Source organism: Typopeltis vanoorti, chromosome 10, assembly GCF_054136105.1.
Source record: "Typopeltis vanoorti isolate ZY-2024b chromosome 10, IOZ_Tvanoo_1.0, whole genome shotgun sequence".
Classification (NCBI taxonomy): domain Eukaryota; kingdom Metazoa; phylum Arthropoda; class Arachnida; order Uropygi; family Thelyphonidae; genus Typopeltis; species Typopeltis vanoorti.
Window position 1 is genome coordinate 133241777 of NC_143558.1, and position 25864 is coordinate 133267640.

Consider the following 25864-nt stretch of genomic DNA (forward strand, 5'->3'; position numbering starts at 1 on the left):
AAAAGTTGCCGCAACTGACTAAATTTAAGTATCTAATGTTGCTTGAATTAGAATTGAATATTAGAGATATTTCTGTGTTCCGCTGAGCATTTCTCTTGTATGTTTAGTAAAGACAAACAATTCCTTGCACAATCTTTAATGGTGCAGTCATTAATACAAATAAATTTTTAAAGATCAGTGTCAGAGAAAGCCAGCTAGTTAGACAAAGGAATTGGTTCCAGCCAGAGGCAATTCCCAAATCTATACTATGCACACATGAAAGTAGCATAGTTACAACCTTGAGAAGGGGTGGAATGAAATTGTAGACTAAAGGATTAAAGGTGATAAGATTGTCCCAAGCAGCAGTATTACAACTCGGAGTACGACTGTTAAATAAGATAAGTGAAAGGAATAATATTGAAGAGATATTACAAATAAAGTAATAAAATAATAAATATAAAGGTCATTTAATTTTACAAGCCTTTGTGTAGAACTTGAGTTTTATTCTGTTGAATTCCATGCCTAGTGGATAAAGCATCGCTGGCCAAACCAGACTTATCAGGCTCATGAAGTAGAATATATTCTCAATGTTTTCTATACGAATTTGATCTAAACAACTCTTCTTTCCATAATAACAAAGGCCACGTGAGCATGAGATTGTCTAAATTCCACAATGATGAAATTGGTAGATATTTTATCTTTATCGAGTCGAGGAAAGAGTTTAATTTCCTGACTGGATGGAAAGATACTTGAAGATTGTTTTGGCAAAGAAGTGTTACAATACTTTCCAGCACTTCCTTTAGATATTATTATTGTTATTACTGTATGGGTGCCTCCATGCAGTCCTAAGACTCATTATGGGAGACCGAAATTATCCAAATGGTATCTATCCTACCTCTCCTTAGACCCATTAACAGACAAAGCACTCGCAGCTAACTCTGGCAACCCATTCCTTCATTCACCACTCTCCGTGTGAAAAATCTAGTTCTCACACCATTGCTAACTGCACTCATAGTCAACTTCCAGTGATTACTACTGATTCTGTCCTCTCTAGCCAAGTGCTGAAACATCTCCTCTGCGTCAGTCCTATAAAACCCTTTTAAGTAACTTAAATGTTTCTATCATATCCCATTTTTCACCTCTCAACCAACTTTTGCATTCCACAGGCCACTTACCATCTTGGTCACGGTGCTTTTGCATCCTCTTTACTACCTATTCACTCCGAGACCCAAGCGACCAGATCTGAGAACAGTAATCCAAATGTGGAAGTATCAACGCCTAATAAAGAGGAATGGTAATGCCCTTATTTTTTCTTGTTCATGTTCTTCAAAAACCAAGTAATCTTTTTAACTACCTTGGCAACCTTAGCATTGTGTCCTCTAAACTTCAGTTCACTCTCTGTCTAGTACCACCACTATATCCTTAGGTTCATCAAGTACAGTTTTCTGAAGTATAGTTCCAGTGGCCTGTACATAGCTTGTAATATTTTTATCCCAAAATACACTGTTTCCACATTGTTCCTCCTGAATGATGATACTCATCCATGTAGCTTCTACCTGATTTATCCACCTGGCCTTGGGTATGGTCTGATATTGTATCCTCCAAATACCTCTTGACTGTTCCCCGTGCATAAAGTCCTCCCTCAGATGTATTACAAATAAAAAAAAAAATCTCCTGTTGATTGACTAATTTTAATTATCATCAGTATTTACTTAAATGATATTTGAGGTATCAGAATGTGTAACGAAATATTCAGCTTCACATTTCTTCATTATTTTAACTATTTAGGGGACATACCATGGGGAAGGTTAAGGTATTCTTTCACATTGAATAGGATTGTTGTAGTTAGTTGCAATTCAGGTATATATGCCTGAATATTTGCATAGATTTATAAGTTTATATGTATACGTTGATAAGTAAAAAAATAAATTTTCTGAAAGTAAATTTTTCAACTTTCATTTATAGCTGTTCAATTAGAAACGAAACTCCACTCACTTGATGCTGAAATCAAATTCAGTTTAAGCCTTACAAATCTGGTAAGTTATTTTTCTTATATAAAATGTATTTTCACATTGTACACATTCTTGAGAAGAGATGGTTAAGAGCATTCTTACTGATAATAAAATTGAGAACCAGAAGTTGTGCCTGTAGTGTAATGATTTTCTGACCAGGTGATGCTTATTGTAGATAAAAGCATACATGTCCCCCACTCACCTAACTAATTCTTGATGACATGGTATTTAGCTCTCTTAATTAGTATAGTTTTTTTGCGATTTTCTGATTTGGTGAAACCGCACAATAGTATTGTTGATTATTGATGACAAACCAGGGGTAGGCGATCAGCAGCCTGCAGGCCGCATGCAACCCAAATGTGCTTTTTTGGCGGCCCATAAAAGGTTGACCATACTTATATGGCATGTGGCCCCGTATGTTAAATTATTTAAATAATACATTTTATAATATGAAAAATAATTTTATACCTGTATCGCCATGCAACTTGGCACAGTCAACCATGTGAGTACGAATAACAAAGGTGACTTCGATAACTGAGGTTTTGGCACACTTTTGCAGTTACATTTCCTTGTCCGTCTTTTAATATAATTCAATGACATCAACTATTATTTTCAGGGGATATATATTTGTTAAAAATAATTTCAAAAATGATTTCAAGAAATCGTAAAATTTCAGATGAAGGAAGAAGGTTTAATGATGAATAGAACACCAAGTACTTCTTTATTGAAAATGGGGGTAAGCCCCTTTGTCTTATTTGTCATAAAAGTGTTGCTGTTATGAAAGAATATAATATCAGACGGCATTACGAGAATGTCATACTTTATCTCATAATCTGATACTTTAATAAATATTTCTGTGTTTTTTAAGATTGATATAATAAAAATTGATAACTTAAGTATATTTTTCATTCACCATTTTCTCTTAATTAAACACTTGCAGCCCGATTATTAAAAATAAAAGTTGAATGTGGCCTGCGAGTCTGAAAAGGTTGCCGACCCCTGACTTAAACTATTTTATCCTTCATTTTATCTTATTTTATTATTCTGAAATCTAATCTTATCTTATTTTATGTTATTCTGAAAGTTAAGATATTTGCAGACTAAAATAATGAAAATGCTGTTTACTCATCTCAGCTTATAACAGGCATTATTCACTTATTTTTATGGAAACCAGTCATGAAATAAGAAAACTTAATCCCATAGAAACATAGTAACTAATAATGAAAGGTTTCTTATTGTGCATTTCGTTTTGTATAGACTGTTGAGTGGAGATAAGTGAGTAAGCCGTATTGTTGTGGTGATGCTAACTGTACCATGAAGTAGAGGTTTAATTCCTGTACTTATATCTATTATCCCTCTTATAGTAAAATTCAGAATACAGGGAACTCCTTTTGAACCTTAAGTCACCTCAAACTGTTTCAGACAACAAAACAACACCAATATATGCAAACACTTCTCTGTGGTAAATATATAACGAACACATGAAAAACATTCAAATTGAAAGCAAGTAAGTAGAATATTACTTTATTCAATGTTATGTATTCTTCAATAAATTTATAGTTAACATTTCATGAGTATTCTCTTAACCAAAGTGAAAAATAAAAAACATTAACTAGATCCCGTAGGAAGATTTAGGCTTTGTGTCAAAAATGATTCCAAAAATGTCATAAGAAATGATCTTTCTTAATATTGTATTCCAACTGTTAGGTTCGCATCCTAAGATGGTTTGAAAAAAATTTATGTGAAATTTTATTTTATTTTATTTTATTTTATTTTTTTTTCATTAATAGTTTTACACTTTTTTTTGCTGTCTCAAAATATGCTGCTTAATGGTTAGGCATAGGCAAGGAAAGGTAATTAGTAAGGCTTTTAGTAAGCAGCATAGCAGTTTCACATCAGAAGATTTGTGAATGATTTTAAATAGATGATGTTAATCTTCTGATGTGAAACTGCTATGCTGCTTACTAAAAGCCTTACTAATTACCTTTCCTTGCCTATGCCTATTTTATTTTATTTTATTTATTTATTTTTTTTCATTAATAGTTTTACACTTTTTTTTGCTGTCTCAAAATATGCTGCTTAATGGTTAGGCATAGGCAAGGAAAGGTAATTAGTAAGGCTTTTAGTAAGCAGCATAGCAGTTTCACATCAGAAGATTAACATCATCTATTTAAAATCATTCACAAATATCCATGACATGGTGAGATTTTAAATTCACATCCCGGAGGCTAGAGAAGATTAATTTAATACCATGATGACAAACAAGACTGTTAGATCTCATTAGATTAAATGTTTGCAGGGAGAGTTCTGTTTTCTTTTTAAATAATAAAACTAAAATTTTATAAGGGCTTATATTAAAAATCTATTGTTTTTCTTTTCTGATTAAGGATTAAATTTTTAATGGATAAACAGACTCGAAATGAATCTCCCAACTATCCATTAAACTTTTTTAAACACTATGCAAGCTTACGATATGAAAAATTTTTTTGTTAGTAGCAGTTATTGTTTTGATCACATAATATTGATAATTGTTTAAATATACTTTTAATTGTAATCATAACTAGGTATTTCAGTCCACTATAAAGCAGTGACAAATTATTTATGAGGGTCTACTAGAACATTAATTATGCTGTAGCTAATATCTCAGTGATCTAGTTAATGTTCTTTATTTTTGACTTTGGTTCAGGGAATACTCATGAAATGTTCACTATAAATTTATTGTAGAATATATAACATTGAATAAAATAATATTTTACTTACTTGCTTTCAATTTGAATGTGTTTTCGTGCCTTCGTTTTATATTTTCCACAGAGAAGTTTGCATCTTGCTTTGTTGTCTGAAACAGTTTGAGGTGGCTTACACACACACACACACACACACATGCACACACACAAAAATAATAAAATTATATATTACAGTTATGTCCAAATGAAGTAGAAACTTTCTTGATCCCAGTACTGAGCATGGACCAGAAATCATTTAAGCCATGACTCTTCAGTTAAACTTTTAAAAAAAAATTGTTAAATCACTTTTCTTCCTTTTCAGACCAGGTGATTAAAAAAAAAAAAAAAAAAAAAAAATCAACAATCTGAAAAGATTATTTAATACAGTTTTTATACAGTGTAATTCTTCAGTTATCTAGTCTCATTGGGAAATCCATTTGCTGGTCAGATAATCAAGCTTAATTGATGAGTGCCGCTCTAGCTCAATCAGTATAGATGAGCCCTTTGGTTTGAAAGACCCAGTTTTGAATCTCATCTGATGTGAGGGACCTTTATCAGGTCATTTCACTCAGATGGTAATTTAGCCAATCACATCTGGAGGTGGAGAATTTTTTCTTCTAGAAACTTTTTTTTTGTCCTTCAAAACAGATTAACCAATCTTGTGAGCACACATATGCAGACATAAAATATTTACCCTTCGGGGATGCAGCAGAGGAATGGCAAGTTGACTGCATTGATTGCCTATAACCAGGGTCACAGAAATCTGCTTGCCCATTCACCATGGATGAGTTATCAAAGATAAGTGCCGAGTAAGTTTCAGCCAAGTTCTGATGTGTTCAAAGTGTGATGATGGTGATATTCAACCGGTTTTCTACCCACTACAGGGTGAAGGCTTCTCCCGTTGCGGGAGGGTTAAATATTGCAAGTTATTTTGTACAAAAATACTCTCAAAGATACCTTGTGTTTCCCAAATGTGAAGCAGTTCCATTCTATGATAGTAACTATCATAGAATGGACTGTTTATTTCGAAATTAATCCGCACATTAATTTTGAAATAAACAGTCAAGTATTCTCAAACAGCATTCTATTTGGCATAACTTCAAGTCATCACAATTCTTATAAAAATCAGAAATACTCTTAAAAAATTTATTTAAGGACTGATTTTCATTTATTTCACTGCCAACTGTAAATCTACCAACTTCCACTTTAACCCTGATTAAGTAGGTATACATACCATTGTAGTGGTGGCATATTTTCACAATTCACAACATGAATTAGCTTAATGTAATTATATACTTGACCATACATGAAGAAAGGCTTTTCAATTGTATTATTCAAAATATAGTTATCTTGTCAAGACAAGCCAGAGACCGGATCACGTTATACACATTACATTGTGAAAAGTTAGTCTGGCTCTGTTGCTTGCATTGATCTTTTTCTATTATTTTTGCATACTTTTAACATTTGTATATCCTGTTGAAATATTTTTATGGGTAAGTTATATAAATTCGTCCTTCATTATGGATAATAAATAAAAGGAAATGCCAACTACATGTTTTTGTTTTGTGAAGTGCAAACCTGAGAATGAAAGTAAAGAGGGACTTTACTTTCAAATCTTAAAAACATTGGGGAAAAGTGTTATGCTACAGTGTTGACTAAAAACAATGAAGATGTACTTTCAAGATAAAGAATGGATCAAAGAATGGAAGTAGTTTTGCTACACAGATGAAGCTGCATTCTGTATTATATAAGAAATATCTCAGGTTGCTGACAGAAACTTTACTATATGGTTTTTAGGCATTCAGTTCAATTTTTTCAAAAAAATGCTGTGATATAGAATTTATCTTTCCAAAGTAAGATGGATTCTAACCTGTTTGAACCTAAAGTGCCTTTTTGATATTTCATATTGTTATTTTTATTAAGACGGACCTCCAGGGAGTCAGAGACTTATCGAGGGAGGCCACATACTACATACACCAGCTATCATATTTATTCTTGAATTCATTCACACAGCTTGCACTCACATCGAATGGCAATTCATTCCAATCATGCACTGCCCTCGGAAAGAAAAATCTAACCCTCAACCCCCCCTTCTTAGTGGCTTTCATTTTCAGCTCTCAAGAATGCCCTCTCCTCCTTTCCCCACCCTCCATAAATCGAAAAATCCCATCAATTGAAATCCTGTATGACCCTTTCAGAAATTTGTAAGTCTCAGTCAATCACACTCTTTCTCCTGTTTGCTAGTGTCTGCAGTGTACAAATTCTCAAGCTGTCTTCATAATCAGTATTCCACAATCCTGATATCATTTAATACTCTCCTTTGTACTCTCTCCAATATATCAAAATCACAATGGAAACCAGGAGACCAGACCTGTGCACAATAGTCCAAATGAGATCTTATCATGGCCTTGTAAAGAGGCAAAATGACATCCTTATCTTTGCATATGAATGTTCGTTTCAGCATCTATTATCTTTTGAGTTGTATTCACAATCTTTGCCACATGGCCCTTGAACTTCAACTTCCTATCTGCTAACACTTCAAGATCCCTAGTCTCATCAGTTTCCTCTAGCCTAATCCCACCAATATAATACGACATTGGATATCTAATCACGCTGAAGTTGAATGACTTTACATTGAACTGACACCCATTTTCCCATGCCCATAATTCCAGCCTATTCAAAACATTCTGCAAGTACTGCATATCCACAGCATTCCTGATTAGCCTACTTATCTTTGCATTATCAGCAAATAGTTGAATGTCGCTTGACAAATCCTTCCCAATATCATTAATGTGCAGATTAAATAACAGTGGACCAAGCACTGATCCTTGTGGTATACCATTTGTTACCTTAAATCTTGCAGACTCACATCCCCCCATATACCACTTTTTGATATTTGTCAGTCAGCCATCCTCTTATCCATGCTAATATTCTATAACCTAATTCTATTTTCTCCAATTTACGCAACAGTCTATCATGCTGTATTCTGTCAAAAGCCTTAGTAAAATCCAAAAGTATTATTGTGTATCATTCTCCTTGTTTAACTCAGTGGTAACATTCTTATATAAATGTGAGCAAGTTGCTAAAACATGACCTTCCCTTAGTAATCCCATGTTGTTCATTGCAAAGTAGAGATTCACTGTCAACCCATTTCTGAATGCAGGCCCTAACCAATTTTTCCAAAATCTTCACCACCACTCCTGAGATACTAATTGGTCAATAGTTGGATATATCAATCTTTGCACCACTCTTGTGCAATGGAATTACCATACATTCCTTCCATTCCTGTGGAATCTTCCCTGTTCTGAGAATTATATTAAACAGCCTGGTCAAAGGAATAGCCAGTTCAGCTGAACACTCTTTTAGCACATCCTATCAGTCCCTATTGCTGAATTCTTATTCAGTTTGTGCAACAGCTCTAATATCTCATCCTCATACACCTGCATTTCTTCATCCAGTGAAGAGGTAGCAGTGAGCTCAGTGTTGCTTTCACCAGGTTGATAGCTTTTAAAAAAACGGGCACTCATTAGCTGAACAACTTCTGAATCTGTAACCCTCATGCCATCTGGATTTAGAAAAGTTATCCTTTCATATTCATTCTTTCTTTTACTTGCAGATTGATAGAATTCTTGTGGGTTGTTTTGGTTGTTTTTAGCATGCAGAGCCAGTTTCTTTTCATACTCAGACTTTGCTTTCTGTACAACACTTGACTATTCTAGCCTGCTGCTTATAATGTTCATAACTGACATTATCCATATGCACACAGTATTCCTTCCATATCATCCTTTTCTTATGAATCTCTTGTTTAACAAGATTACACATCCATTTGACTCCTACCATATTTATTCTTTGAAGTCTCGGGACACATTCTGATATCGCATCATTTAAGTATTGTTTAAATGCTTCCCATGTACTTTCGATATGTAATTTCGACACCAAATCTAACACTCCGACCTCGTGTTCCTTCTGTCACATGCTATTAAAGTCTCCTATTATGATTACTCTTTTTGCACTCATCTTTTCTATTTGGTGATGCATTTCTTCATCACCAGCAACCGATCCACCAGGTTTGTAACAGCACCCCATTGTGTAATTGATCTTGTTAGATTCCACCTCACAACAAATGGCTTCAAACTCACTGCCACATGAAATGTTGTTAGTAGTAGTAGTAGTACTACAGTCATAGGTCTCAACTCTAATTGGATTCAAGTCATGTGATATCATTAGTAGCATGCTCCCTCCTCTCCTATCTTCTCTATCCTTCCTAAAAATACTGTACCCCTGACACTCAATACCAATTAGTAGGTCTGATTCTGATAGCCAAGTCTCACTAATCCCTAAAATCTGAGGTCGCAACATTTGGACTAAGGCAACAAACTCTACCCCTTTATTTCTGATACTCCTAGCATTTGTGTACAGACATAATAATCTACCTGTTTGTTCTTTTGTATAGTCTTCTCTACAGTCTGCCTGACAGAGTTGGACAACTTGCAGATCTCTGTTCTTCTCTAATTCCTTATACATGTAGACATATTTGCACACGTTTGATGGGTCCGAACTGGATGAATACAAAACCAAAATCATTCTCTCCTTGTCAGCATTCCCATAAGAAAGCCCATTCCCATCATTAACACAGTTATATAACATTGTTGATCTTATACTCACATTCACACTATTCCTCCCTTTATAATTTAGTTTCCCTGACTCTCTCTGTATTAGGTCTGATTAGTTTTTCTAGACCACTGATATCAAATGCATTCAGGTGTAGGCCATCCTTCTTATACAAATCCATAAATTATAAAGCCAAATTTCATAAAACCATTTACTGACTTCAAAAACTTCATAGGTTCAGTAATAAAATAGTATCAATGATATGACAGGTACCAGGAGAAACAGCTCGAGACCATTACAACTCCATCACTACCAAACTTTACAGCTAGCATGATATATATATATATATGAAACGTACTATTAACTCGGAGTTGGGATATGTTCATTTTTTTAAATTAACTGACTTAAACCCGAGAATTATAACACAGTGACATTTATTTGAAAAAAAACGCAACATGTTTCGTCAAGAATGACTTCTTCAGGCGATAAGAACATAGAAAAGATAATAAAAGACACTTAAATTAACATTGACACACTCCAAAGCTATACAATTACAAAGCCATAATATTCGACTGTAAATTACAGTTATTATGAGCTTGAACTACAGTCCGAGTTAATGTTCTATTGTTGTGCACCTGTGCGTGTGTGGAATCACGCGATCTCCAGTATCTAATAATAGAGTTGAAAGAGTCAGCCAAATTATAGCTAAGATTATTATTCAAATGCAAAGGGTCTAAGGTGATTTCCCTTGACTCGACAATGCGGCGCTCTATTTCATCATGGCAGATGTGTAGGTTTGAAGTCAATGTCCAATTTATTTCATGTTGGTGGCCTTCGTTGTTCGTGTTTATTGAAAGCAGGACATAGCCCGACAGAGCAGTTGCTCTGGTTCTCTTATAAGCAATATCTCTCTGATGCTCTTCTAGACGTAGTAAGATAGATTTCTCTGTCTGCCCATAGTAAGGCTTTCCGCATTCACAAGTGACCTTGTATACATCTGGGAATTGTAGAAGGTTGTGAGGTTGTTTATAGTTGTTGAAGCGTGATATTATTTTTGGCAGAGTCGAGAAGCACGTTTTTATGTTAAACTTCTTTAGAATTCTGCTCAGCTTTTTGGATAGTGTGCTGATATATGGCATATATATATATATACATATATATATATATATATATATATATTCACAGATCACACTGCTCCATGTCACAGATTTCCAACCTTCTCCATAGCAGACACCAAGTCTACACTGTTGGTTGCAATGTTGATGTTTGGCTAATGTGCAACTCTTTACATAATGTCCTAATAATTAACCTGACCCCATGTGAATTCTATAAACTTTTCACTACTTATTTCCACACAGGACTGCCAAGATTTACATAACACCCTCCTGATCACCTCTTAATGTTAACATCCTACGTCTTGTCGTGCATTTCTTGGTTGAATAAAAGCTAGCATGCTCACTTTGTCATTGGCTGATAATGTTGCCTCTATTTGTCATATATAGCAGTTATGCCCTATGCGAAGAATATACATATTAACATCTGTACTGACCTTGACATCTATAATGTCAATCAAAATGAGGATATCATCATCATCAAATTCCTGCCATGTGCCCACAAGGGGTGTACAGGGTATGATAGTACTACATGAAAAAATTATATCATTACTAACTTCCTATCTACAATTTTTCAAATCAGTCTGTTACTTGTCAAGACTCCAACATTATCAGATTTATATTTCTATCATCTAAGGCACTTTGTACCGTATCAATCCACCTATATCTTGGTCTTCCTCCTCTGGGTCGTTTTGCTGCCAACCTGGCAGAGAACACTTGTTTTGCTAATCTTTCCTCGCCCATTCTTGTTTAGGTGACCATACCACCTCAGATTAGCTCTGCTAACGCATTCCTGGATGCAGACAATGTCAAGTTCTTTCCTAATATCTTCATTTTTAATATGATATTGCCATTGATGCCATCTGTTCACGCCTATAATCTTTCTCAGGACTCTCATATCTGCGGTCTCTAGTCTTTGGTCAAGTGTTTTACTTCTGCCCCAGCTCTCAGCTCCATAAGTTAAAACTGGCTTGAACACTGTCTTGTATACAGCTAATTTAGTGTTCTGACTAATTTCTCTCTTATTCCATATGAATTTATTCAATTGACTTCCCACCATACCAGCTTTGGTGATTCTGTTGTCTATTTCTATATTTAATTTACCATCTTCAGTAAAAATCGTGCCTAAGTAGCTGAAATTGTTTACTTGTTCCACAGGTTCTCCATTCACAACACAGTTGACATTTTCAATGATTCTGCCTATTTTCATTGTCTTTGTCTTTTTATTGCTAACCTTCATACCATATATATTACAACAGCTATTCAATTTAGTCAGAGAGTCTTGCAGACTTGTAGCAGATTTATTTAGAAGTATAACATCATCCGCATAAAGCAAAGAGCTGACATTAACATCTCCAGTTTTGATATCATGTTTAAAACAACTTTCCTTCATAATGTGATCCATATAGATAATGAATAACAGAGGGGTTAATGTACATCCTTGTCTCACACCAGATTTCACATTAAACCATCTTCCTGTACTTCCTTCAATTCTAACTGCTGAATTACAACTCAAAGACTAAGTATTGCTTGATATAATGCCCCATTGACACCATATAACTGCAACGTATTGAATAGCTTCTCTCTTGGCACCTTATCATATGCCTTTTCCAAATTGACAAAGCTTAAATACACATCTTTGTTATATTCCCCTTCTTCTCGACTATTTGTCGTAAAGTGAAGATCTGATACTGACAGCCTCTGTTTGGCCTGAATCCAGCTTGTTCTTCACCAAGCTTTTCTTCCACAATTGTTCTCAACCGTTTCTCAAGTATACTTGCATAGATTTTGCCAGGAACACTCAGTAGGGAAATACCTCTGTAATTCTCACATTCAGTTTTATTTCCCTTTTTATATATGGGTACTAATGAGAGCTCTACTCCAATCATCGGGAATTCGTCTCTCTGTCCAGGCTTTCTGAACTATGCAGTGCAGCCACTGTAAGACTCTTATACCACCATACTTCAGCATTTCTGGTCAAATATCATCTACTCCTGCTGCCTTTCCACATTTCAAGCCTTTGATGTCTTTTTCTACTTCAGGTATGGATATGTATTCCTGCCTGCATGCCTGGTCAGTGTTTTTTACCACTGTGCTATCATCACTGCTTGTTTCATTTAGCAGTTTTTCAAAGTAATTACTCCATACTTCAAGGATATCTTTTATTCCACTTTTTATGTCACCTTTATCATCTCTAACTCCTTTTACAGCACTCTTTCCTCCATTCCTAAGCTTCTTCAACAACCTCTAGAATATTTTGCCACCTTCTTGATATTTATTTTCTATATTCTTGCCAAATCTAACTTTCTTGACTTTTGTTGAGCTAGTTTTACACAGTGTTTAGCATTCCTGCATTTGTCTCTGTATTCTCTAAAAGCACAAGCTGACTTATTTGACAGGAACTTTTGATATGCTTTCTTCTTTTCCTTCACTGCCTCTTCAACTTCCTGTGTCCACCAGGGAGTTCTGATTTTTCTATCGTTGCAGACAACCTCACCACATGCCTCTCTGGCTGAATCAATCAGTGTTTTCTTGAAGGCTTGCCACTGAATCTCCAAGGTTTGGTTCCTGTTCTCAAACTCTTTCATTTTTTCTTCAATAATCTTTGTGTATTTTAGTCTACAGTTCACATCTGAGAGCTGCTCAACTTTTATTCGCTTTAAAACTTTCTTACATGTCATTCTTTTCAATACGAAATTCAATTTTATCCTGCTCAAGACTAAATAGTGATCACTTCCAATTTCAAATCCTCTGTACACTCTGGTGTCCTGCACCAGGGAAAAAACATCACTATGTCATTGACTATGTTATTGTTAATAGCATCTTCTCTCCATGTGAATTTGTGCACATTTTTATGTTGGAACATGGTGTTAGTAATAACCAGTCCATGTCCTGAGCAAAAATCCAACAGATATTTGCCATTATTATTAGCTTTGCTCTTTTCTCCAAATTTTCCCAAAATATTTTTGTATGTCTCACAATCATTTCCTACTCTGCTATTTAGATCCCTAACAAGGACCAACTTTTCCTTTTTCATTGTGTCAGTTGCTTTTTCTAAAGCAATAAAAAATTCCTCCACTTCTACCTTAGTAGAACCTTCTGTGGGACCATAGGCACAAATAAATCTCATTGTCCAGTTCCCCATTCTCATATTTGCCCACATTACTCTACTTGAGACTGAGTGCCACTCAAGAAGATTAGCCTCATATTTTGTGTTGAATACTATGGCTACTCCTTCTTTTCCTTGATTGTTATTGCCTGAATATGACATTTTGTATTTATTGCTCCGAAAGATCTCACCAGTTTTGGTCTTTTTTTGTTTCAGTCACCCCTATTATGTCGATCTGGTACTTATCTAATTCCTCAGCTAGCTCCATTTCTTTGCCATTCAGGCTTCTTACGTTGATGGTACCGATCTTTAACTCTGGTGCTGTTGAGTTGGGGTTTGTTTTCAGATTTGTTCCAGTAGCTGACTTTTCGCTGTTCGCCCTGGTTCCATGGCGAAAACAACAGGGGCCTTGTTTAACTGCGTGACGCCCCAGCCGGCATGAAATTTTGTCATGTTGTACCATCATTTTTTATTTTGGTTTAACCAATAAGAATACAATTTGGTCAGCCAAATCCCAAATTGCCAGCCCATCCTCGTTCGTTCAGTATAAAAGTAGATACCCAACAGGGTGCACCAAGAGAAGGTGAGGATTGGACATTAGGTCAGAAGCCCTGGTCGGTTCTCTACATTCCTTAAAGGCTATGTGGAGGTCTCCTCTCAGTTATACAGCTTTGACCCTTAAGCACCCCCAAAATGAGGATATTAAGCATAAAATAGAGTTTAAGAAACATGGATAAGAAGTGCTCACTATCAATTATCTCCATTGAAAACTACAAGAAATATATGCTGTATAGACTAAAATGATGCAGTATATTTTTATATTTTTAATCCTTTTATCATATAATTACAGTTTGTTATTATTACCAGGAAAAAATAAGAGAAACTTTCATTCTAAAACGTTTTTTTTATCTGAGGGGGAATAAAAGACCAACTAAAAAATGATTGCTATCAATTATTGCACACAAATCTTGTATCAACCAAGAATGTCAGAATCTTTTTTCTTGATAACACTGCCTAATTACGGTTAGATGAAAAATTGAAATACCATTCAGTTCTTTTTTTTTTTTCCTGCAAAAATTTTCACTGCAGATTATTACTTTATTTTCATGAAACAATTTTTCATAAACTATTTGCAAAGGTATTTAGTGAAAAGAGTGCTGTTTCTTCTAAATTACATCTTCTTATCATTTATAATTCTATTTAGAAATCACTTCACACAATGTTACAGAACTTGTATGGAAAGAAGGAATTATTTATAAATATTCAACATAATTTTCAGTACAAGCATTTAAAAAAAACAATGAAAATAATTTCTGCAGTATTTCATTAAAATAAAGAACATAAATTGTCTTGTTCCATCACACTGATTTAAAGAATAAACGATGAAAAATTTACTATTACTAAACTATTTACAGAAAACAAATCATGACATTTATAATAATGTATATTATCTATAGTATTTGCAGCTAAGTTCTCCCCTCTACCCCAGGGGTGCTTAAGTGTATAAGCTGTATAACTGAGAGGAGACCTCCACATAGCCTTTAAAGGAATGCGGATAACTGACCAGGGCTTCTGACCCAATATCTAATCCTCACCTTCTCATGGTGCACCCTGTTGGGTATCTATATGGACACTGAACGAAAGAGGATGAGCTGGCAATTTGAGATTTAGCCAACCAAATTGTATTGTTATTGGCTTAAACTAAAATACAAAATGATGGTACAACATGACAAAATTTCATGTTGGCTGGGGCATCGCCCAGTTAAACAAGGCCCCTGTTTTCACCAGGGAACCAGGTCGGACCGCAAAAAGTTAGCTACTGGAACAAATCTGAAAGCATACCCCAACTCAACATCACCAGAATTAAAGATCGGTACTATCAACATAAGAAGAATGGCAAAGAAATGGAGCTAGCTGAGGAATTAGATCAGTACCAGATCCACAAAATAGTGGTGATTGAAACAAAAAAGACAAAAACTGGTGAGATCTGAGCAATAAATACAAAATGTTATATTCAAGAAAAAGGAGTAGCCATAGTATTCAACACAAAATATGGGGCTAATCTTCTTGAATGGCACGCAGTTTCAAGTAGTGATGTCAACAAATATCAGAATGCAATAATTGGACAATGAGACTTATTTGTGCCTATGGTCGCACAGAAGGTTCTACTAAGGTAGAAGTGGAGGAATTTTTTGATGCTTTAGAGAAAGTCTGACACAATGAAAAAGGAAAAGTTGGTCCTTGTTGGAGATCTAAATAGCAGAGTAAGAAATGATTGTCAGACATGCAAAAATATTTTGGGAAAATTGGAGAAAAGAGCAAAAGCTAATAATAATGGCAAATACCTGTTGGATTTCTGCTCAGGACATGAACTGGTTATTACTAACGCCATGATCCAACATAAAACTCTGCATAAATTCACATGGAGAGAAGAGGCAAGGAATAAGAAAAGTTTCATTGACTATATTGTTGTTCATGGTGATGTTTTATCCCTGGTGCAGGACACCAGAGTGTACAGAGAATTTGAAATTGGAAGTTATCACTATTTAGTCTTGAGCAAGATAAAATTGAATTTCATATTGAAAAGAAGAACATGTAAGAAAGTTTTAAAGCGAATGAAAGTTGAGCAGCTCTCAGATGTGAACTGTAGATAAAATAAACAAAGATTATTGAAGAAAAAATGAAAGCATTTAAGAACAGGAACCAAACCTTGGAGTTCAGTGGCAAGCCTTGAAGAAAACCCTAATTGATTCAGCTAGAGAAGCATGTGGTGAGGTTGTCTGCAAGAATAGAAAAATCAGAACTCCATGGTGGACATAGGAAGTTAAAGAGGCAGTGAAGGAAAAGAAGAAAGCATATCAAAAACTTCCTGGCAAATAAGTCAACGTGTGTTCTTAGAATATACAGAGACAAATGTAAAAAAGCTAAACACTGTGTAAAACTAGCTAAACAAAAGTCATAGGAGGACTTGGGCAAGAACATAGAAAATAAATATCACGCAGGTGGTAAATATTCTGGAGACTGTTGAAGAAACTTAGAAATGGAGGAAAGAGTGCTGTTAAAGGAGTTAAAGATGATAATGGTGACATGAAAACAGGAGAAAAAGATATCCTTGAAGTATGGAGTAATTACCTCAAAAAATTGCTAAATGAAACAATCAGTGATAGCACAGTGCTAAAAAACAATCAACAGGCATACAGTCAAGAATACATGTCCATACTCGAAGTAGAAAAAGCCATCAAAGGTTTGAAATCTGGAAAGGGCAGGAGTAGATGATATTCGACCAAAAATGCTGAAGTATAGTGGTATAAAAGTCTTACAGTGGCTGCACTGCATAGTTCAGAAAGTGTGGACAGAGAGACAAATTCCCAATGATTGGAGTTGAGCTCTTATAGTACCGATATATAAAAAGGGAAATAAAACCATGTGAGAATTACAGAGGTATTTCATTACTGAGTGTTCCTGGTAAGATATATGCAAGTATACTTGAGAAACGGTTGAGAAAGATTGTGGAAGAGTGGAATGTTGAAGAACAAGCCGGATTCAGGCCAAATAGAGGCTGTCAGAATCAGATTTTCACTTTACGACAAATGGTTGAGAAAGCATGGGAATTTAACAAAGATCTGTATTCAAGGTTTGTCGATCTGGAAAAGGCATATGACAAGGTGCCAAGAGAGAATCTATTCAATATGCTACAGTTATATGGTGTCAATGGGACATTTTATCAAGCAATACTTAGTCTTTATTTGAGTTCTAAGTCAGCAGTTAGAATTGAAGGAAGTACAGGAAGATGGTTTAATGTGAAATCTGGTGTGAGACAAGGATGTACATTATCCCCTCTGTTATTCATTATCTATATGGATCACATTATGAAGGAAAGTGGTATTAATGTCAGTTCTTTGCTTTATTCGGACGATGTTATACTTCTAATAAATCTCCACTACAAGTTTGCAAGATTCCCTGACTAAATTGAATAACTGTTGTAATACATATGGTATGAAGTTTAGCAATAAAAAGACAAAGACAATGAAAATAGGTAGAATCATTGAAAATGTCAACTGCGTTGTGAACGGAGCACCTGTGGAACAAGTAAAACATTTCAGCTAATTAGGCACGATTTTTAGTGAAGATGGTAAATTAAATATGGAAACAGACAACAGAATCAACAAAGCTGATATGGTAGGAAGTCAATTGAATAAATTCATATGGAATAAGAGAGAAATTATTCGGAACACTAAATTCGCTGTATAAAAGACAGTGTCCAAACCAGTTTTAACTTATGATTCTGAGAGCTGCTGCAGAAGTAAAACACCACTTAGACACCGCAGATATGAGAGTCTTGAGAAAGATTAGAGGCATGAACAGATGGCATCAATGGCAATATCATATTAAAAACAAAGATATTAGGAAAGAACCTGACATTGTCAGCATCTAGGAATGCATTAGCAGAGCTAATCTCAGGTGGTATGGTCACTTAAACAGCATGGGTGAGGAAAGATTAGCAAAACAAGTGTTCTCTGCCAGATTGGTAGGAAAACGACACAGAGGAAGACCAAGATATAGGTGGATTGATATGGTATAAAGGGCCTTATACGATAGAAATATAAGATCTGATAATGTTGGATTCTTGACAAGTAACAGACTGATTGGAAGGAAAATTGTAGATAGGAAATTAGTAATGATGCAGATTTTTCATGTAGTACTATCATATCATGTACACCCCTTGAGGGTACATATCAGGAATTTGATGATGATGAATTTGTATCCGTTTCTACTGATGTTTTTTAAATAAAAATTAGTTTAAAAAATCAGACTGTGTTGAATCTTCTAGATGCTTCTACCAATATTGCAAATGATAAATTCATCTCTTATACATAAAAATCATTTGTATACATAATTCCTCTTCAAAATTCAAGTGCAATTTACTCATATAAATGAGAGAGTGAAATAAACAACTTCTCGTTGAAGACTGATAATTGGTTAGCAGTCAGTGGAAGAGAAGTAACAGATAACATGTTGGAGAAAAAAAAAACAGTGGACTAGTGGCAGAATTAAAGAGGCGTGCTAGATCTTATGAATTATTACACATAATGTGAATTTGTTTGTTTTAAATTCTATTAAAGATGTTCTCTCTCTCTCTTTGTGTGTGTGTGTGTGTGTGTGTGTGTGTGTGTGTGTGTGTGTGTGTGTGTGTGTGTGTGTGTGTGTGTAAACATGGATTAATACATATTATAATAAAATGTAATAATATAAATGAAAAAATAAAACATATACACTATTGACCACAACTCATCCCATCTTAGATGGATGGCTAATTCATGGTACACTTACATGCTGCTTCACAGTCAGTTGATACACTAAATAACTGAGGGATACGTTAATTGGTGATTAAATAACTGAAAGATTGCTGTACTTTTTTTTTTTTTTTTTTTTGTCAGATATGTCTGTCATCTACAGAATGCTCTGTACATTGATAAAACAGTAATATTAGTGGCTGATATTCCAATGCAGTTTTGAATATAATTGATGGTTCTCATTGTTGAATGATTTCTTATGGACAGCAGCAAGAATTTTTAGATAGGGTTTGTTGCATCACTAAAAATGCTAATAGCAGTATTCCATGGTTAGGGCAGATTTGTGATTTGCACAGAGTTAGCAGCTGAATAGATAAAAAAGACATGTTGAAGGAGAAAAAAAGGCTTATTTTTAGAAATTGAGAATGCAGTAGAAGTAATGTGGTTATGCTAGGAAAGCCCCAGAGTAAGTCAGAGGAGAGAGGTCTGGTTTTGATCATTAAGCTAAACATTATGAAAGGTATATAGAGAGAGAGAGACAACTATGGGCTTTAGTGAGAAAAAAAAAGACCGCTTTGTTTTGAAAGCATTAAAGATGAACAGGTTTACCTCTGGGAGATCTATGAACACTTGTAGTTGTTCAAACATCTCATGGTTTGTGTTATGAGCCAGGGAATGGAGACTGCTATCATCAGCCAAATTGTAGGAAAATCTTAAGAGTGAACACTACATTATACACTCATGAGCAGTTGAATTAGAGATACCTGCCGTGTTGGTGAAATGGTGCTGTGGTCGCCCCTGCGAATGGAATAGTGGCACATGATGGGGAATGTCGTCAGACCTTGTACTGACCGTCTGAGTAATAGTCGAGCACAGAATGCTTAAGACTTGAGATCTCAGCGACTTCGATCGCAGCCAGATAGTCAGAGCCAGATGTATGGGACACTCCATCTCCGAAGTCATGCAGGCACTGGACTTTTCACAGACCACTGTGTCAAGAAAAAGTACTGTGAGTACATAGAATCGGGTAAAACCACAGCTGCCAGGAAAACTGCCGTGGTGTACAACATGTCGATGACAGGGGATGGCGTCAGCTAGCTTGGATGGTAACAGTGGATAGACGGGCCACAGATCACTCGCCAATTTGATGCTGGACAACAGCAACATGTGAGCAGCCACACCATCCAGAACAATCTCCTTGCTATGGGATACAGAAGCCACTGCCCGACTAGGGTACCTCTGCCCAATGCATGTCACAAAGCACAACGATTAGTATGGGCGCAGGAACACTGTCATAGGACCTTCGGCGCATGGAAAAAGGTCGCCCTGACTGATGAGTCAAGGTACATGCCGATGGCAGGGTACGAGTGCATCGCCAAGCACATGAAGTGATGGATCCCTCGTGCCAGCAGGGTACAGTTCAGGCTGGTAGTGGTGGTGGTGGTATCCTCGTGTGGGGACTGTTTATGTGGGATGAAATGGGTTCCATGGTACATCTACCATTGTCCCTCACCAGTGAACGATACAGGGACTTGCTCTCAGATCATGTACATGCATTTCTGTGCCTACAGCACCTTGCAGGAGACCTATACCTACAGTAAGACAATGCACAGGCCCACCGCTCCTGAATTGTGGCTGAATGGGTGGATGAACACTCCATGGACATGAGGATGCTTGGCTGGCCCCTAGTTCCCCTGACCTCAATCCTATTGAACACATCTGGGATGCTGTCAAGAGAGATATATACGCACCCTGGACCCTACTCCGACCAATCTCTTTGTATTATGGGAGGCTATGCAGCAGTTGTGGATCAGTTTGGCTCCCCAATCCTTCCGGTGCCTTGTGGAGTCATCAAGGTGAAAGGGGGGAGGGGGTTGCTACCTGCTACTAGGCAGGTATCTCTAATTCAACTGCTCATCAGTGTATTATATGCAGTGAAGGACCTTGTAGAAGAAACTTCTTAACCAAAGTTGTCGTGTCACCTTTCCTCAATAACAAAATCACTTACTCAAAATTATTTCTTCTCAGTGGATTCTGGAATATCCAGAAATATGCTGAAGAACAACTAATATATAAATTGAGTGTGGTTTTTCTAGCTTGAGGTGATTCTTTATATGGAAAAAATTGTGAAAATATGGTTTGGCATGTAATACTAGTTTAGTAATTTCTAAGGGAACTTAAACATTTCAAACCAGTAAGCATAAAATTTATTCATAATATACAACTCCCAATTTATGTACATTTGTTATATATTGAAAAATAGAATATAGACTAGCCTTTCTGCTAGTTATCACTCTAGCATCCCACTACTGGGAAGAGATTTTTCTTAATTTTCTCTGTCTGGGCCATCCTGAAGATAGATAGAATAGATGATGACAATTTACTGATCAGTCCTTGATACTAAACCCTATCAATTGCCCTGGAAATCTCAAGTGTAACAGCACAAGGTTCTCCAAACATTTCCTTGGCATGTGTCAAGAGTTGGATTATGTAGGCATTGAGATCTGCTGTGGATCTAGATGGATGGATTCCATATTGGTGGTTAGCAATTAGTAAACAGTTTTCCATGTTTTGAAGAGTTTGGCCACTGATAACCTCCATTACTTCAGATAGCAATAGATGAGAGCAGTAGGTCAATACTTTGATGGTAGACACTTGTTTTCATTTTTTGGTGGGATACCATCAGGTCAAGTTTTTTTTTTTCATATCTATATTGTTAAGAGTCTTCTGATGACTTTTAACAGAAGTTTACAGGAGGCGTGGTATGCAGAGTTTTGAGTAAACTTGTAGGCGATTTACCCTGGTCATTCATGTAGGAATTGAATGAGAAGAATGATGCCAAGGTGGTCAGCCTTATCTTTAGAGTAATGATGCAGTATTGCCAGCTGGGTGAAGGAGAGAAAGAGGAGTGCAACTAGACAGAAATTATGCTGATAGCCTTTGCAAGATAACAGAAGGCACCACTACCATTGGCACAGACAGTGAGTTTCTACATTTATTCCTTTCAGAGTCAGACTTAACATTATTAATGCCAAAAAAACTTGGCTTTTGTGTGTGTGTGTGTGTGTGTGTGTGTGTGTGCACGCGCACATTTTCATTAGTCCAGTTTTCTAGCTTGCATGGCTCAGTGTTAGTGAAATATAGTGATTTATTTGTCGGCATTTAAATGATTTTTTGCCTTTTCTTAGATTTCTTCAGCTCTTCAAGTTCTCAAAGGAGTTGTTTCTATTTTTTGCGATTTTTGCAGACTTAATCATGTTTTCTTTGCTTGTCTGTTATCAGTAGTTAAAATTCAGATGTTAATATTTTTGTTACCAGTATTTGAAAAAAAGAAGATTTGCAGTTCTGAATATTTGTTTTAGAATTAGGAAAATGTGTAATAGTTTACATATTTGATTTGTTTTAATATTTTCATTGTTATTGTGCTTTAGGATATTCAGCGGTGTTTAGTTGCATTAGAAGAACTTGATAAAATCTCACTAAATCAGATAGTGCTGAAGAAAGACCCAGATATTGTACAAACTGTTAGAAAAGTAAGTAGGGTAATTTGATTACTTAAAATAAGACTTTCATTTAATGAACTTTTGATATCTTAAACAATAAATTACACGATAACCACAAATAGTTAACGTTATTGAAATGAAAGTACAGATATTTTGTACTAAAAATAACAGACCATTCCATAGAAACAAGCAAAGCAAAGAAACGAGAATACGAGGTACATACAGCAGCCAGTGGCTTACCAATTAAAAACTGTTGTAGAAATCATCATCAAATTCCTGCCATGTACACTCAAGGGGTGTACAGGATATGATAGTACTACATGAAAAAATTACATCATTACTAACTTCCTATCTACAATTTTCCTCCAAAGCAGTCTGTTACTTGTTAAGACTCCAACATTATCAGATCTTGTATTTCTATCGTCTAAGGCACTTTGTACCGTATCAATCCACCTATATCTTGGTTTTCCTCTGGGTCGTTTTGTTGCCAACCTGGCAGAGAACACTTGTTTTGCTAATCTTTCTTCCACCATTCTCTTTAAGTGACCATACCACCTGAGATTATCTCTGCTAACGCATTCCTAGATGCTGACAATGTCAAGTTCTTTCCTAATTTCCTAATATCCTCGTTTTTAATATGATATTGCCATTGATGCCATCTGTTCACGCCTCTAATCTTTCTCAGGACTCTCATATCTGCGGTCTCTAGTCGTTGGTCAAGTATTTTACTTCTGCCCCAGCTCTCAGATCCATGAGTTAAAACTGGTTTGAACACTGTCTTGTATACAGCTAATTTAGTGTTTCGAATAATTTCTCTCTTATTCCATATGAATTTATTCAATTGACTTCCCACCATACCAGCTTTTGCTGATTCTGTTGTCCATTTCTATATTGAATTCACCATCTTCACTAAAAATCGTGCCTAAGTAGCTGAAATGTTTTACTTGTTCAACAGGTTCTCCATTCACAAGACAGTTCACATTTTCAGTGATTCTACCTATTTTCATTGTCTTTGTCTTTTTATTGCTGACCTTCATACCATATGTATTACAATAGTTATTCAATTTAGTCAGAGAATCTTGCAGACTTGTAGCAGATTTATATAGAAGTGTAACATCATCTGCATAAAGCAAAGAACTGACATTAACATCTCCAATTCTGATATCATGTTTAATACCACTTTCCTTCATAATGTGATCCATATAGATAATGAATAAAGCATGGGATAATGTACATCCTTGTCTCACACCAGATTTCACATTAAACCATCTGTACTTCCTTCAATTCTAACTGCTGAATTACAACTTTTATTTGCTTTAAAACTTTCTTATATGTTATTCTTTTCAATATGAAATTCAATTTTAACCTACTGAAGACTAAATAGCTATTACTTTCAATTTCAAATCCTCTGTACACTCTGGCGTCCTGCACCAGGTAGAAAACATCACTATCAACAATAACATAGTCAATGAGACTTTTCTTATTCCTTGCCTCTTCTCTCCATGTGAATTTGTGCACATTTTTATGTTGTAACATGGTGTTAGTAATAACCAGTCCGTGTCCTGAGCAGAAATCCAACAGATATTTGCTATTATTATTAGCTTTTGCTCTTTTCTCCAAATTTTCCCATGATATTTTTATATGTCTCACAATCATTTCGTTATCTGCTATGTAGATCCCCAACCAGGACCAACTTTTCCTTTTTCATTGTGTCAGTTGCTTTTTCTAAAGCGTCAAAACATTCCTCCACTTCTACCTTAGTAAAACCTTCTGTAGGACCATAGGCTCAAATAAGTCTCGTTGTTCAGTTCCCTATTCTCATATTTGCCCACATTACTCTACTTGAGACTGACTGCCATTCAAGAAGATTAGACTCGTATTTTGTGTTGAATACTATGGCTAATCCTCCTTTTCCTTGATTGTCATTGCCTGAATATAACATTTTGTATTTATTGCTCAGAAAGAGCTCACCAGTTTTTCTCTTTTTTATTTCAGTCACCCCCATTATGTCGATCTGGTAGTTATCTAATTCCTCAGCTAGCTCCGTTTCTTTGCCATTCAGGCTTCTTATGTTGATAGTACCGATCTTTAACTCTGGTGATGTTGAGTTGGGGTGTGTTTTCAGATTTGTTCCAGTAGCTGACTTTTCGCTGTTCACCCTAGTTCCGTGGTGAAAACAGCGGGGGGGGGGGCCTTGTTTAACTGGGCAACGACCCAGCTGGCATGAAATTTTGTCATGTTGTACTGTCATTTTTTATTTTGGTTTAACCAATAAGAATACAATTTGGTCGGCTAAATTCCAAATTGCCACCCCATCCTCGTTCGTTCAGTATCCAAGTAGATACCCAACAGGCTGCACCACGAGAAGGTGAGGATTGGACATTAGGTCAGAAGCCCTGGTCGGTTCTCCGCATTTTTTTAAAGGCTATGTGGAGGTCTTCTCTCAGTTATACAGCTTTGACCCTTAAGCACCCCATGCTAGAAATTAATATTAATAAATAATATTATTAAAAACTATTTTTGATGGTTACATAGAATAAGAATAATTGATAAGGCCAAGTATGAGAGGACAATAGACTGCCGTTTACAGGATACCTCCACCTATCAAGAAATTAGTTATAACCCTCCAAAAATACAAATTAAACAATTAAATAAGGTGCTTGATGAAGTTGTTAGTTGGGATCAAAATATTTTGGACAAGTTGTATTTTGGATAAGGCCAAGTATGAGAGGACAATAGACTGCCTTTTACAGGATACCTCCACCTATCAAGAAATTAGTTATAACCCTCCAAAAATACAAATTAAACAATTAAATAAGGTGCTTGATGAAGTTGTTAGTTGGGATCAAAATATTTTGGACAAGTTGCACACTCATTTTGGAAAAACTCTTCATTTATATTGCCTCCCAAAAATTCATAAAGAAAGTTATCCAGTAAGACTCGTTGTGAATTGTATCGACTCTCCTACCTATAGAATTGCTAAATTTCTGTCACATTTATTAACTGCCCATACTGGACAGTCCAGATCATCGAGAATTCCACACATTTTCTTGAGAAAATAAAAGATATTCAAATACAGGTATCCCTTGATTACCGCGGTTAATTAATCCCTCAATGTTACCGCCTATATCAAAATCGCATTAATCAAATCTAATAATCGATGGTAAAAATTACAATTTGTCCATGATCGATTACTGTATTAATAATTCGTTTCATATGGTACTTTTTTAGGAAAGATAAAAAATGAATGCAAAGTAAATGTTTAATAAATGCTTGTACCTACATTATTTACTGCAATTTTTTTATCAAAAGAAGTAATCAAGAGTCGTTTGAACAGTTTGTTTTTTCTTATCGGCATAAGTTCTATGATAACAAGCAAAATGACTCTCCAGACCTCGTCAAACAAGCAATAAAACATAAAGAAAAAACACTGCAAATATAATACATGATGGTACAAATTAAGTGGATATTGAATCCAACATTATTTCATACTTCATCCACTTCACCAACTTTACATCTTG

At 35.6% G+C, this 25864-nt stretch overlaps 1 protein-coding gene across 6 annotated transcripts in view; it reads left to right on the forward strand.

Moving 5' to 3' along the window:
• LOC150102804 (uncharacterized) overlaps positions 1-25864 on the forward strand; it is a 271397-nt gene that overhangs the window by 156794 nt on the left and 88739 nt on the right. For all 6 annotated transcript variants that reach the window (XM_090399129.1, XM_090399128.1, XM_090399130.1 and 3 more), the window contains 2 exons: positions 1945-2015; positions 22272-22373. In XM_090399129.1, coding sequence (XP_090255255.1) covers positions 1945-2015; positions 22272-22373 — 173 coding nt within the window. The remainder of the gene's footprint in view (positions 1-1944; positions 2016-22271; positions 22374-25864) is intronic.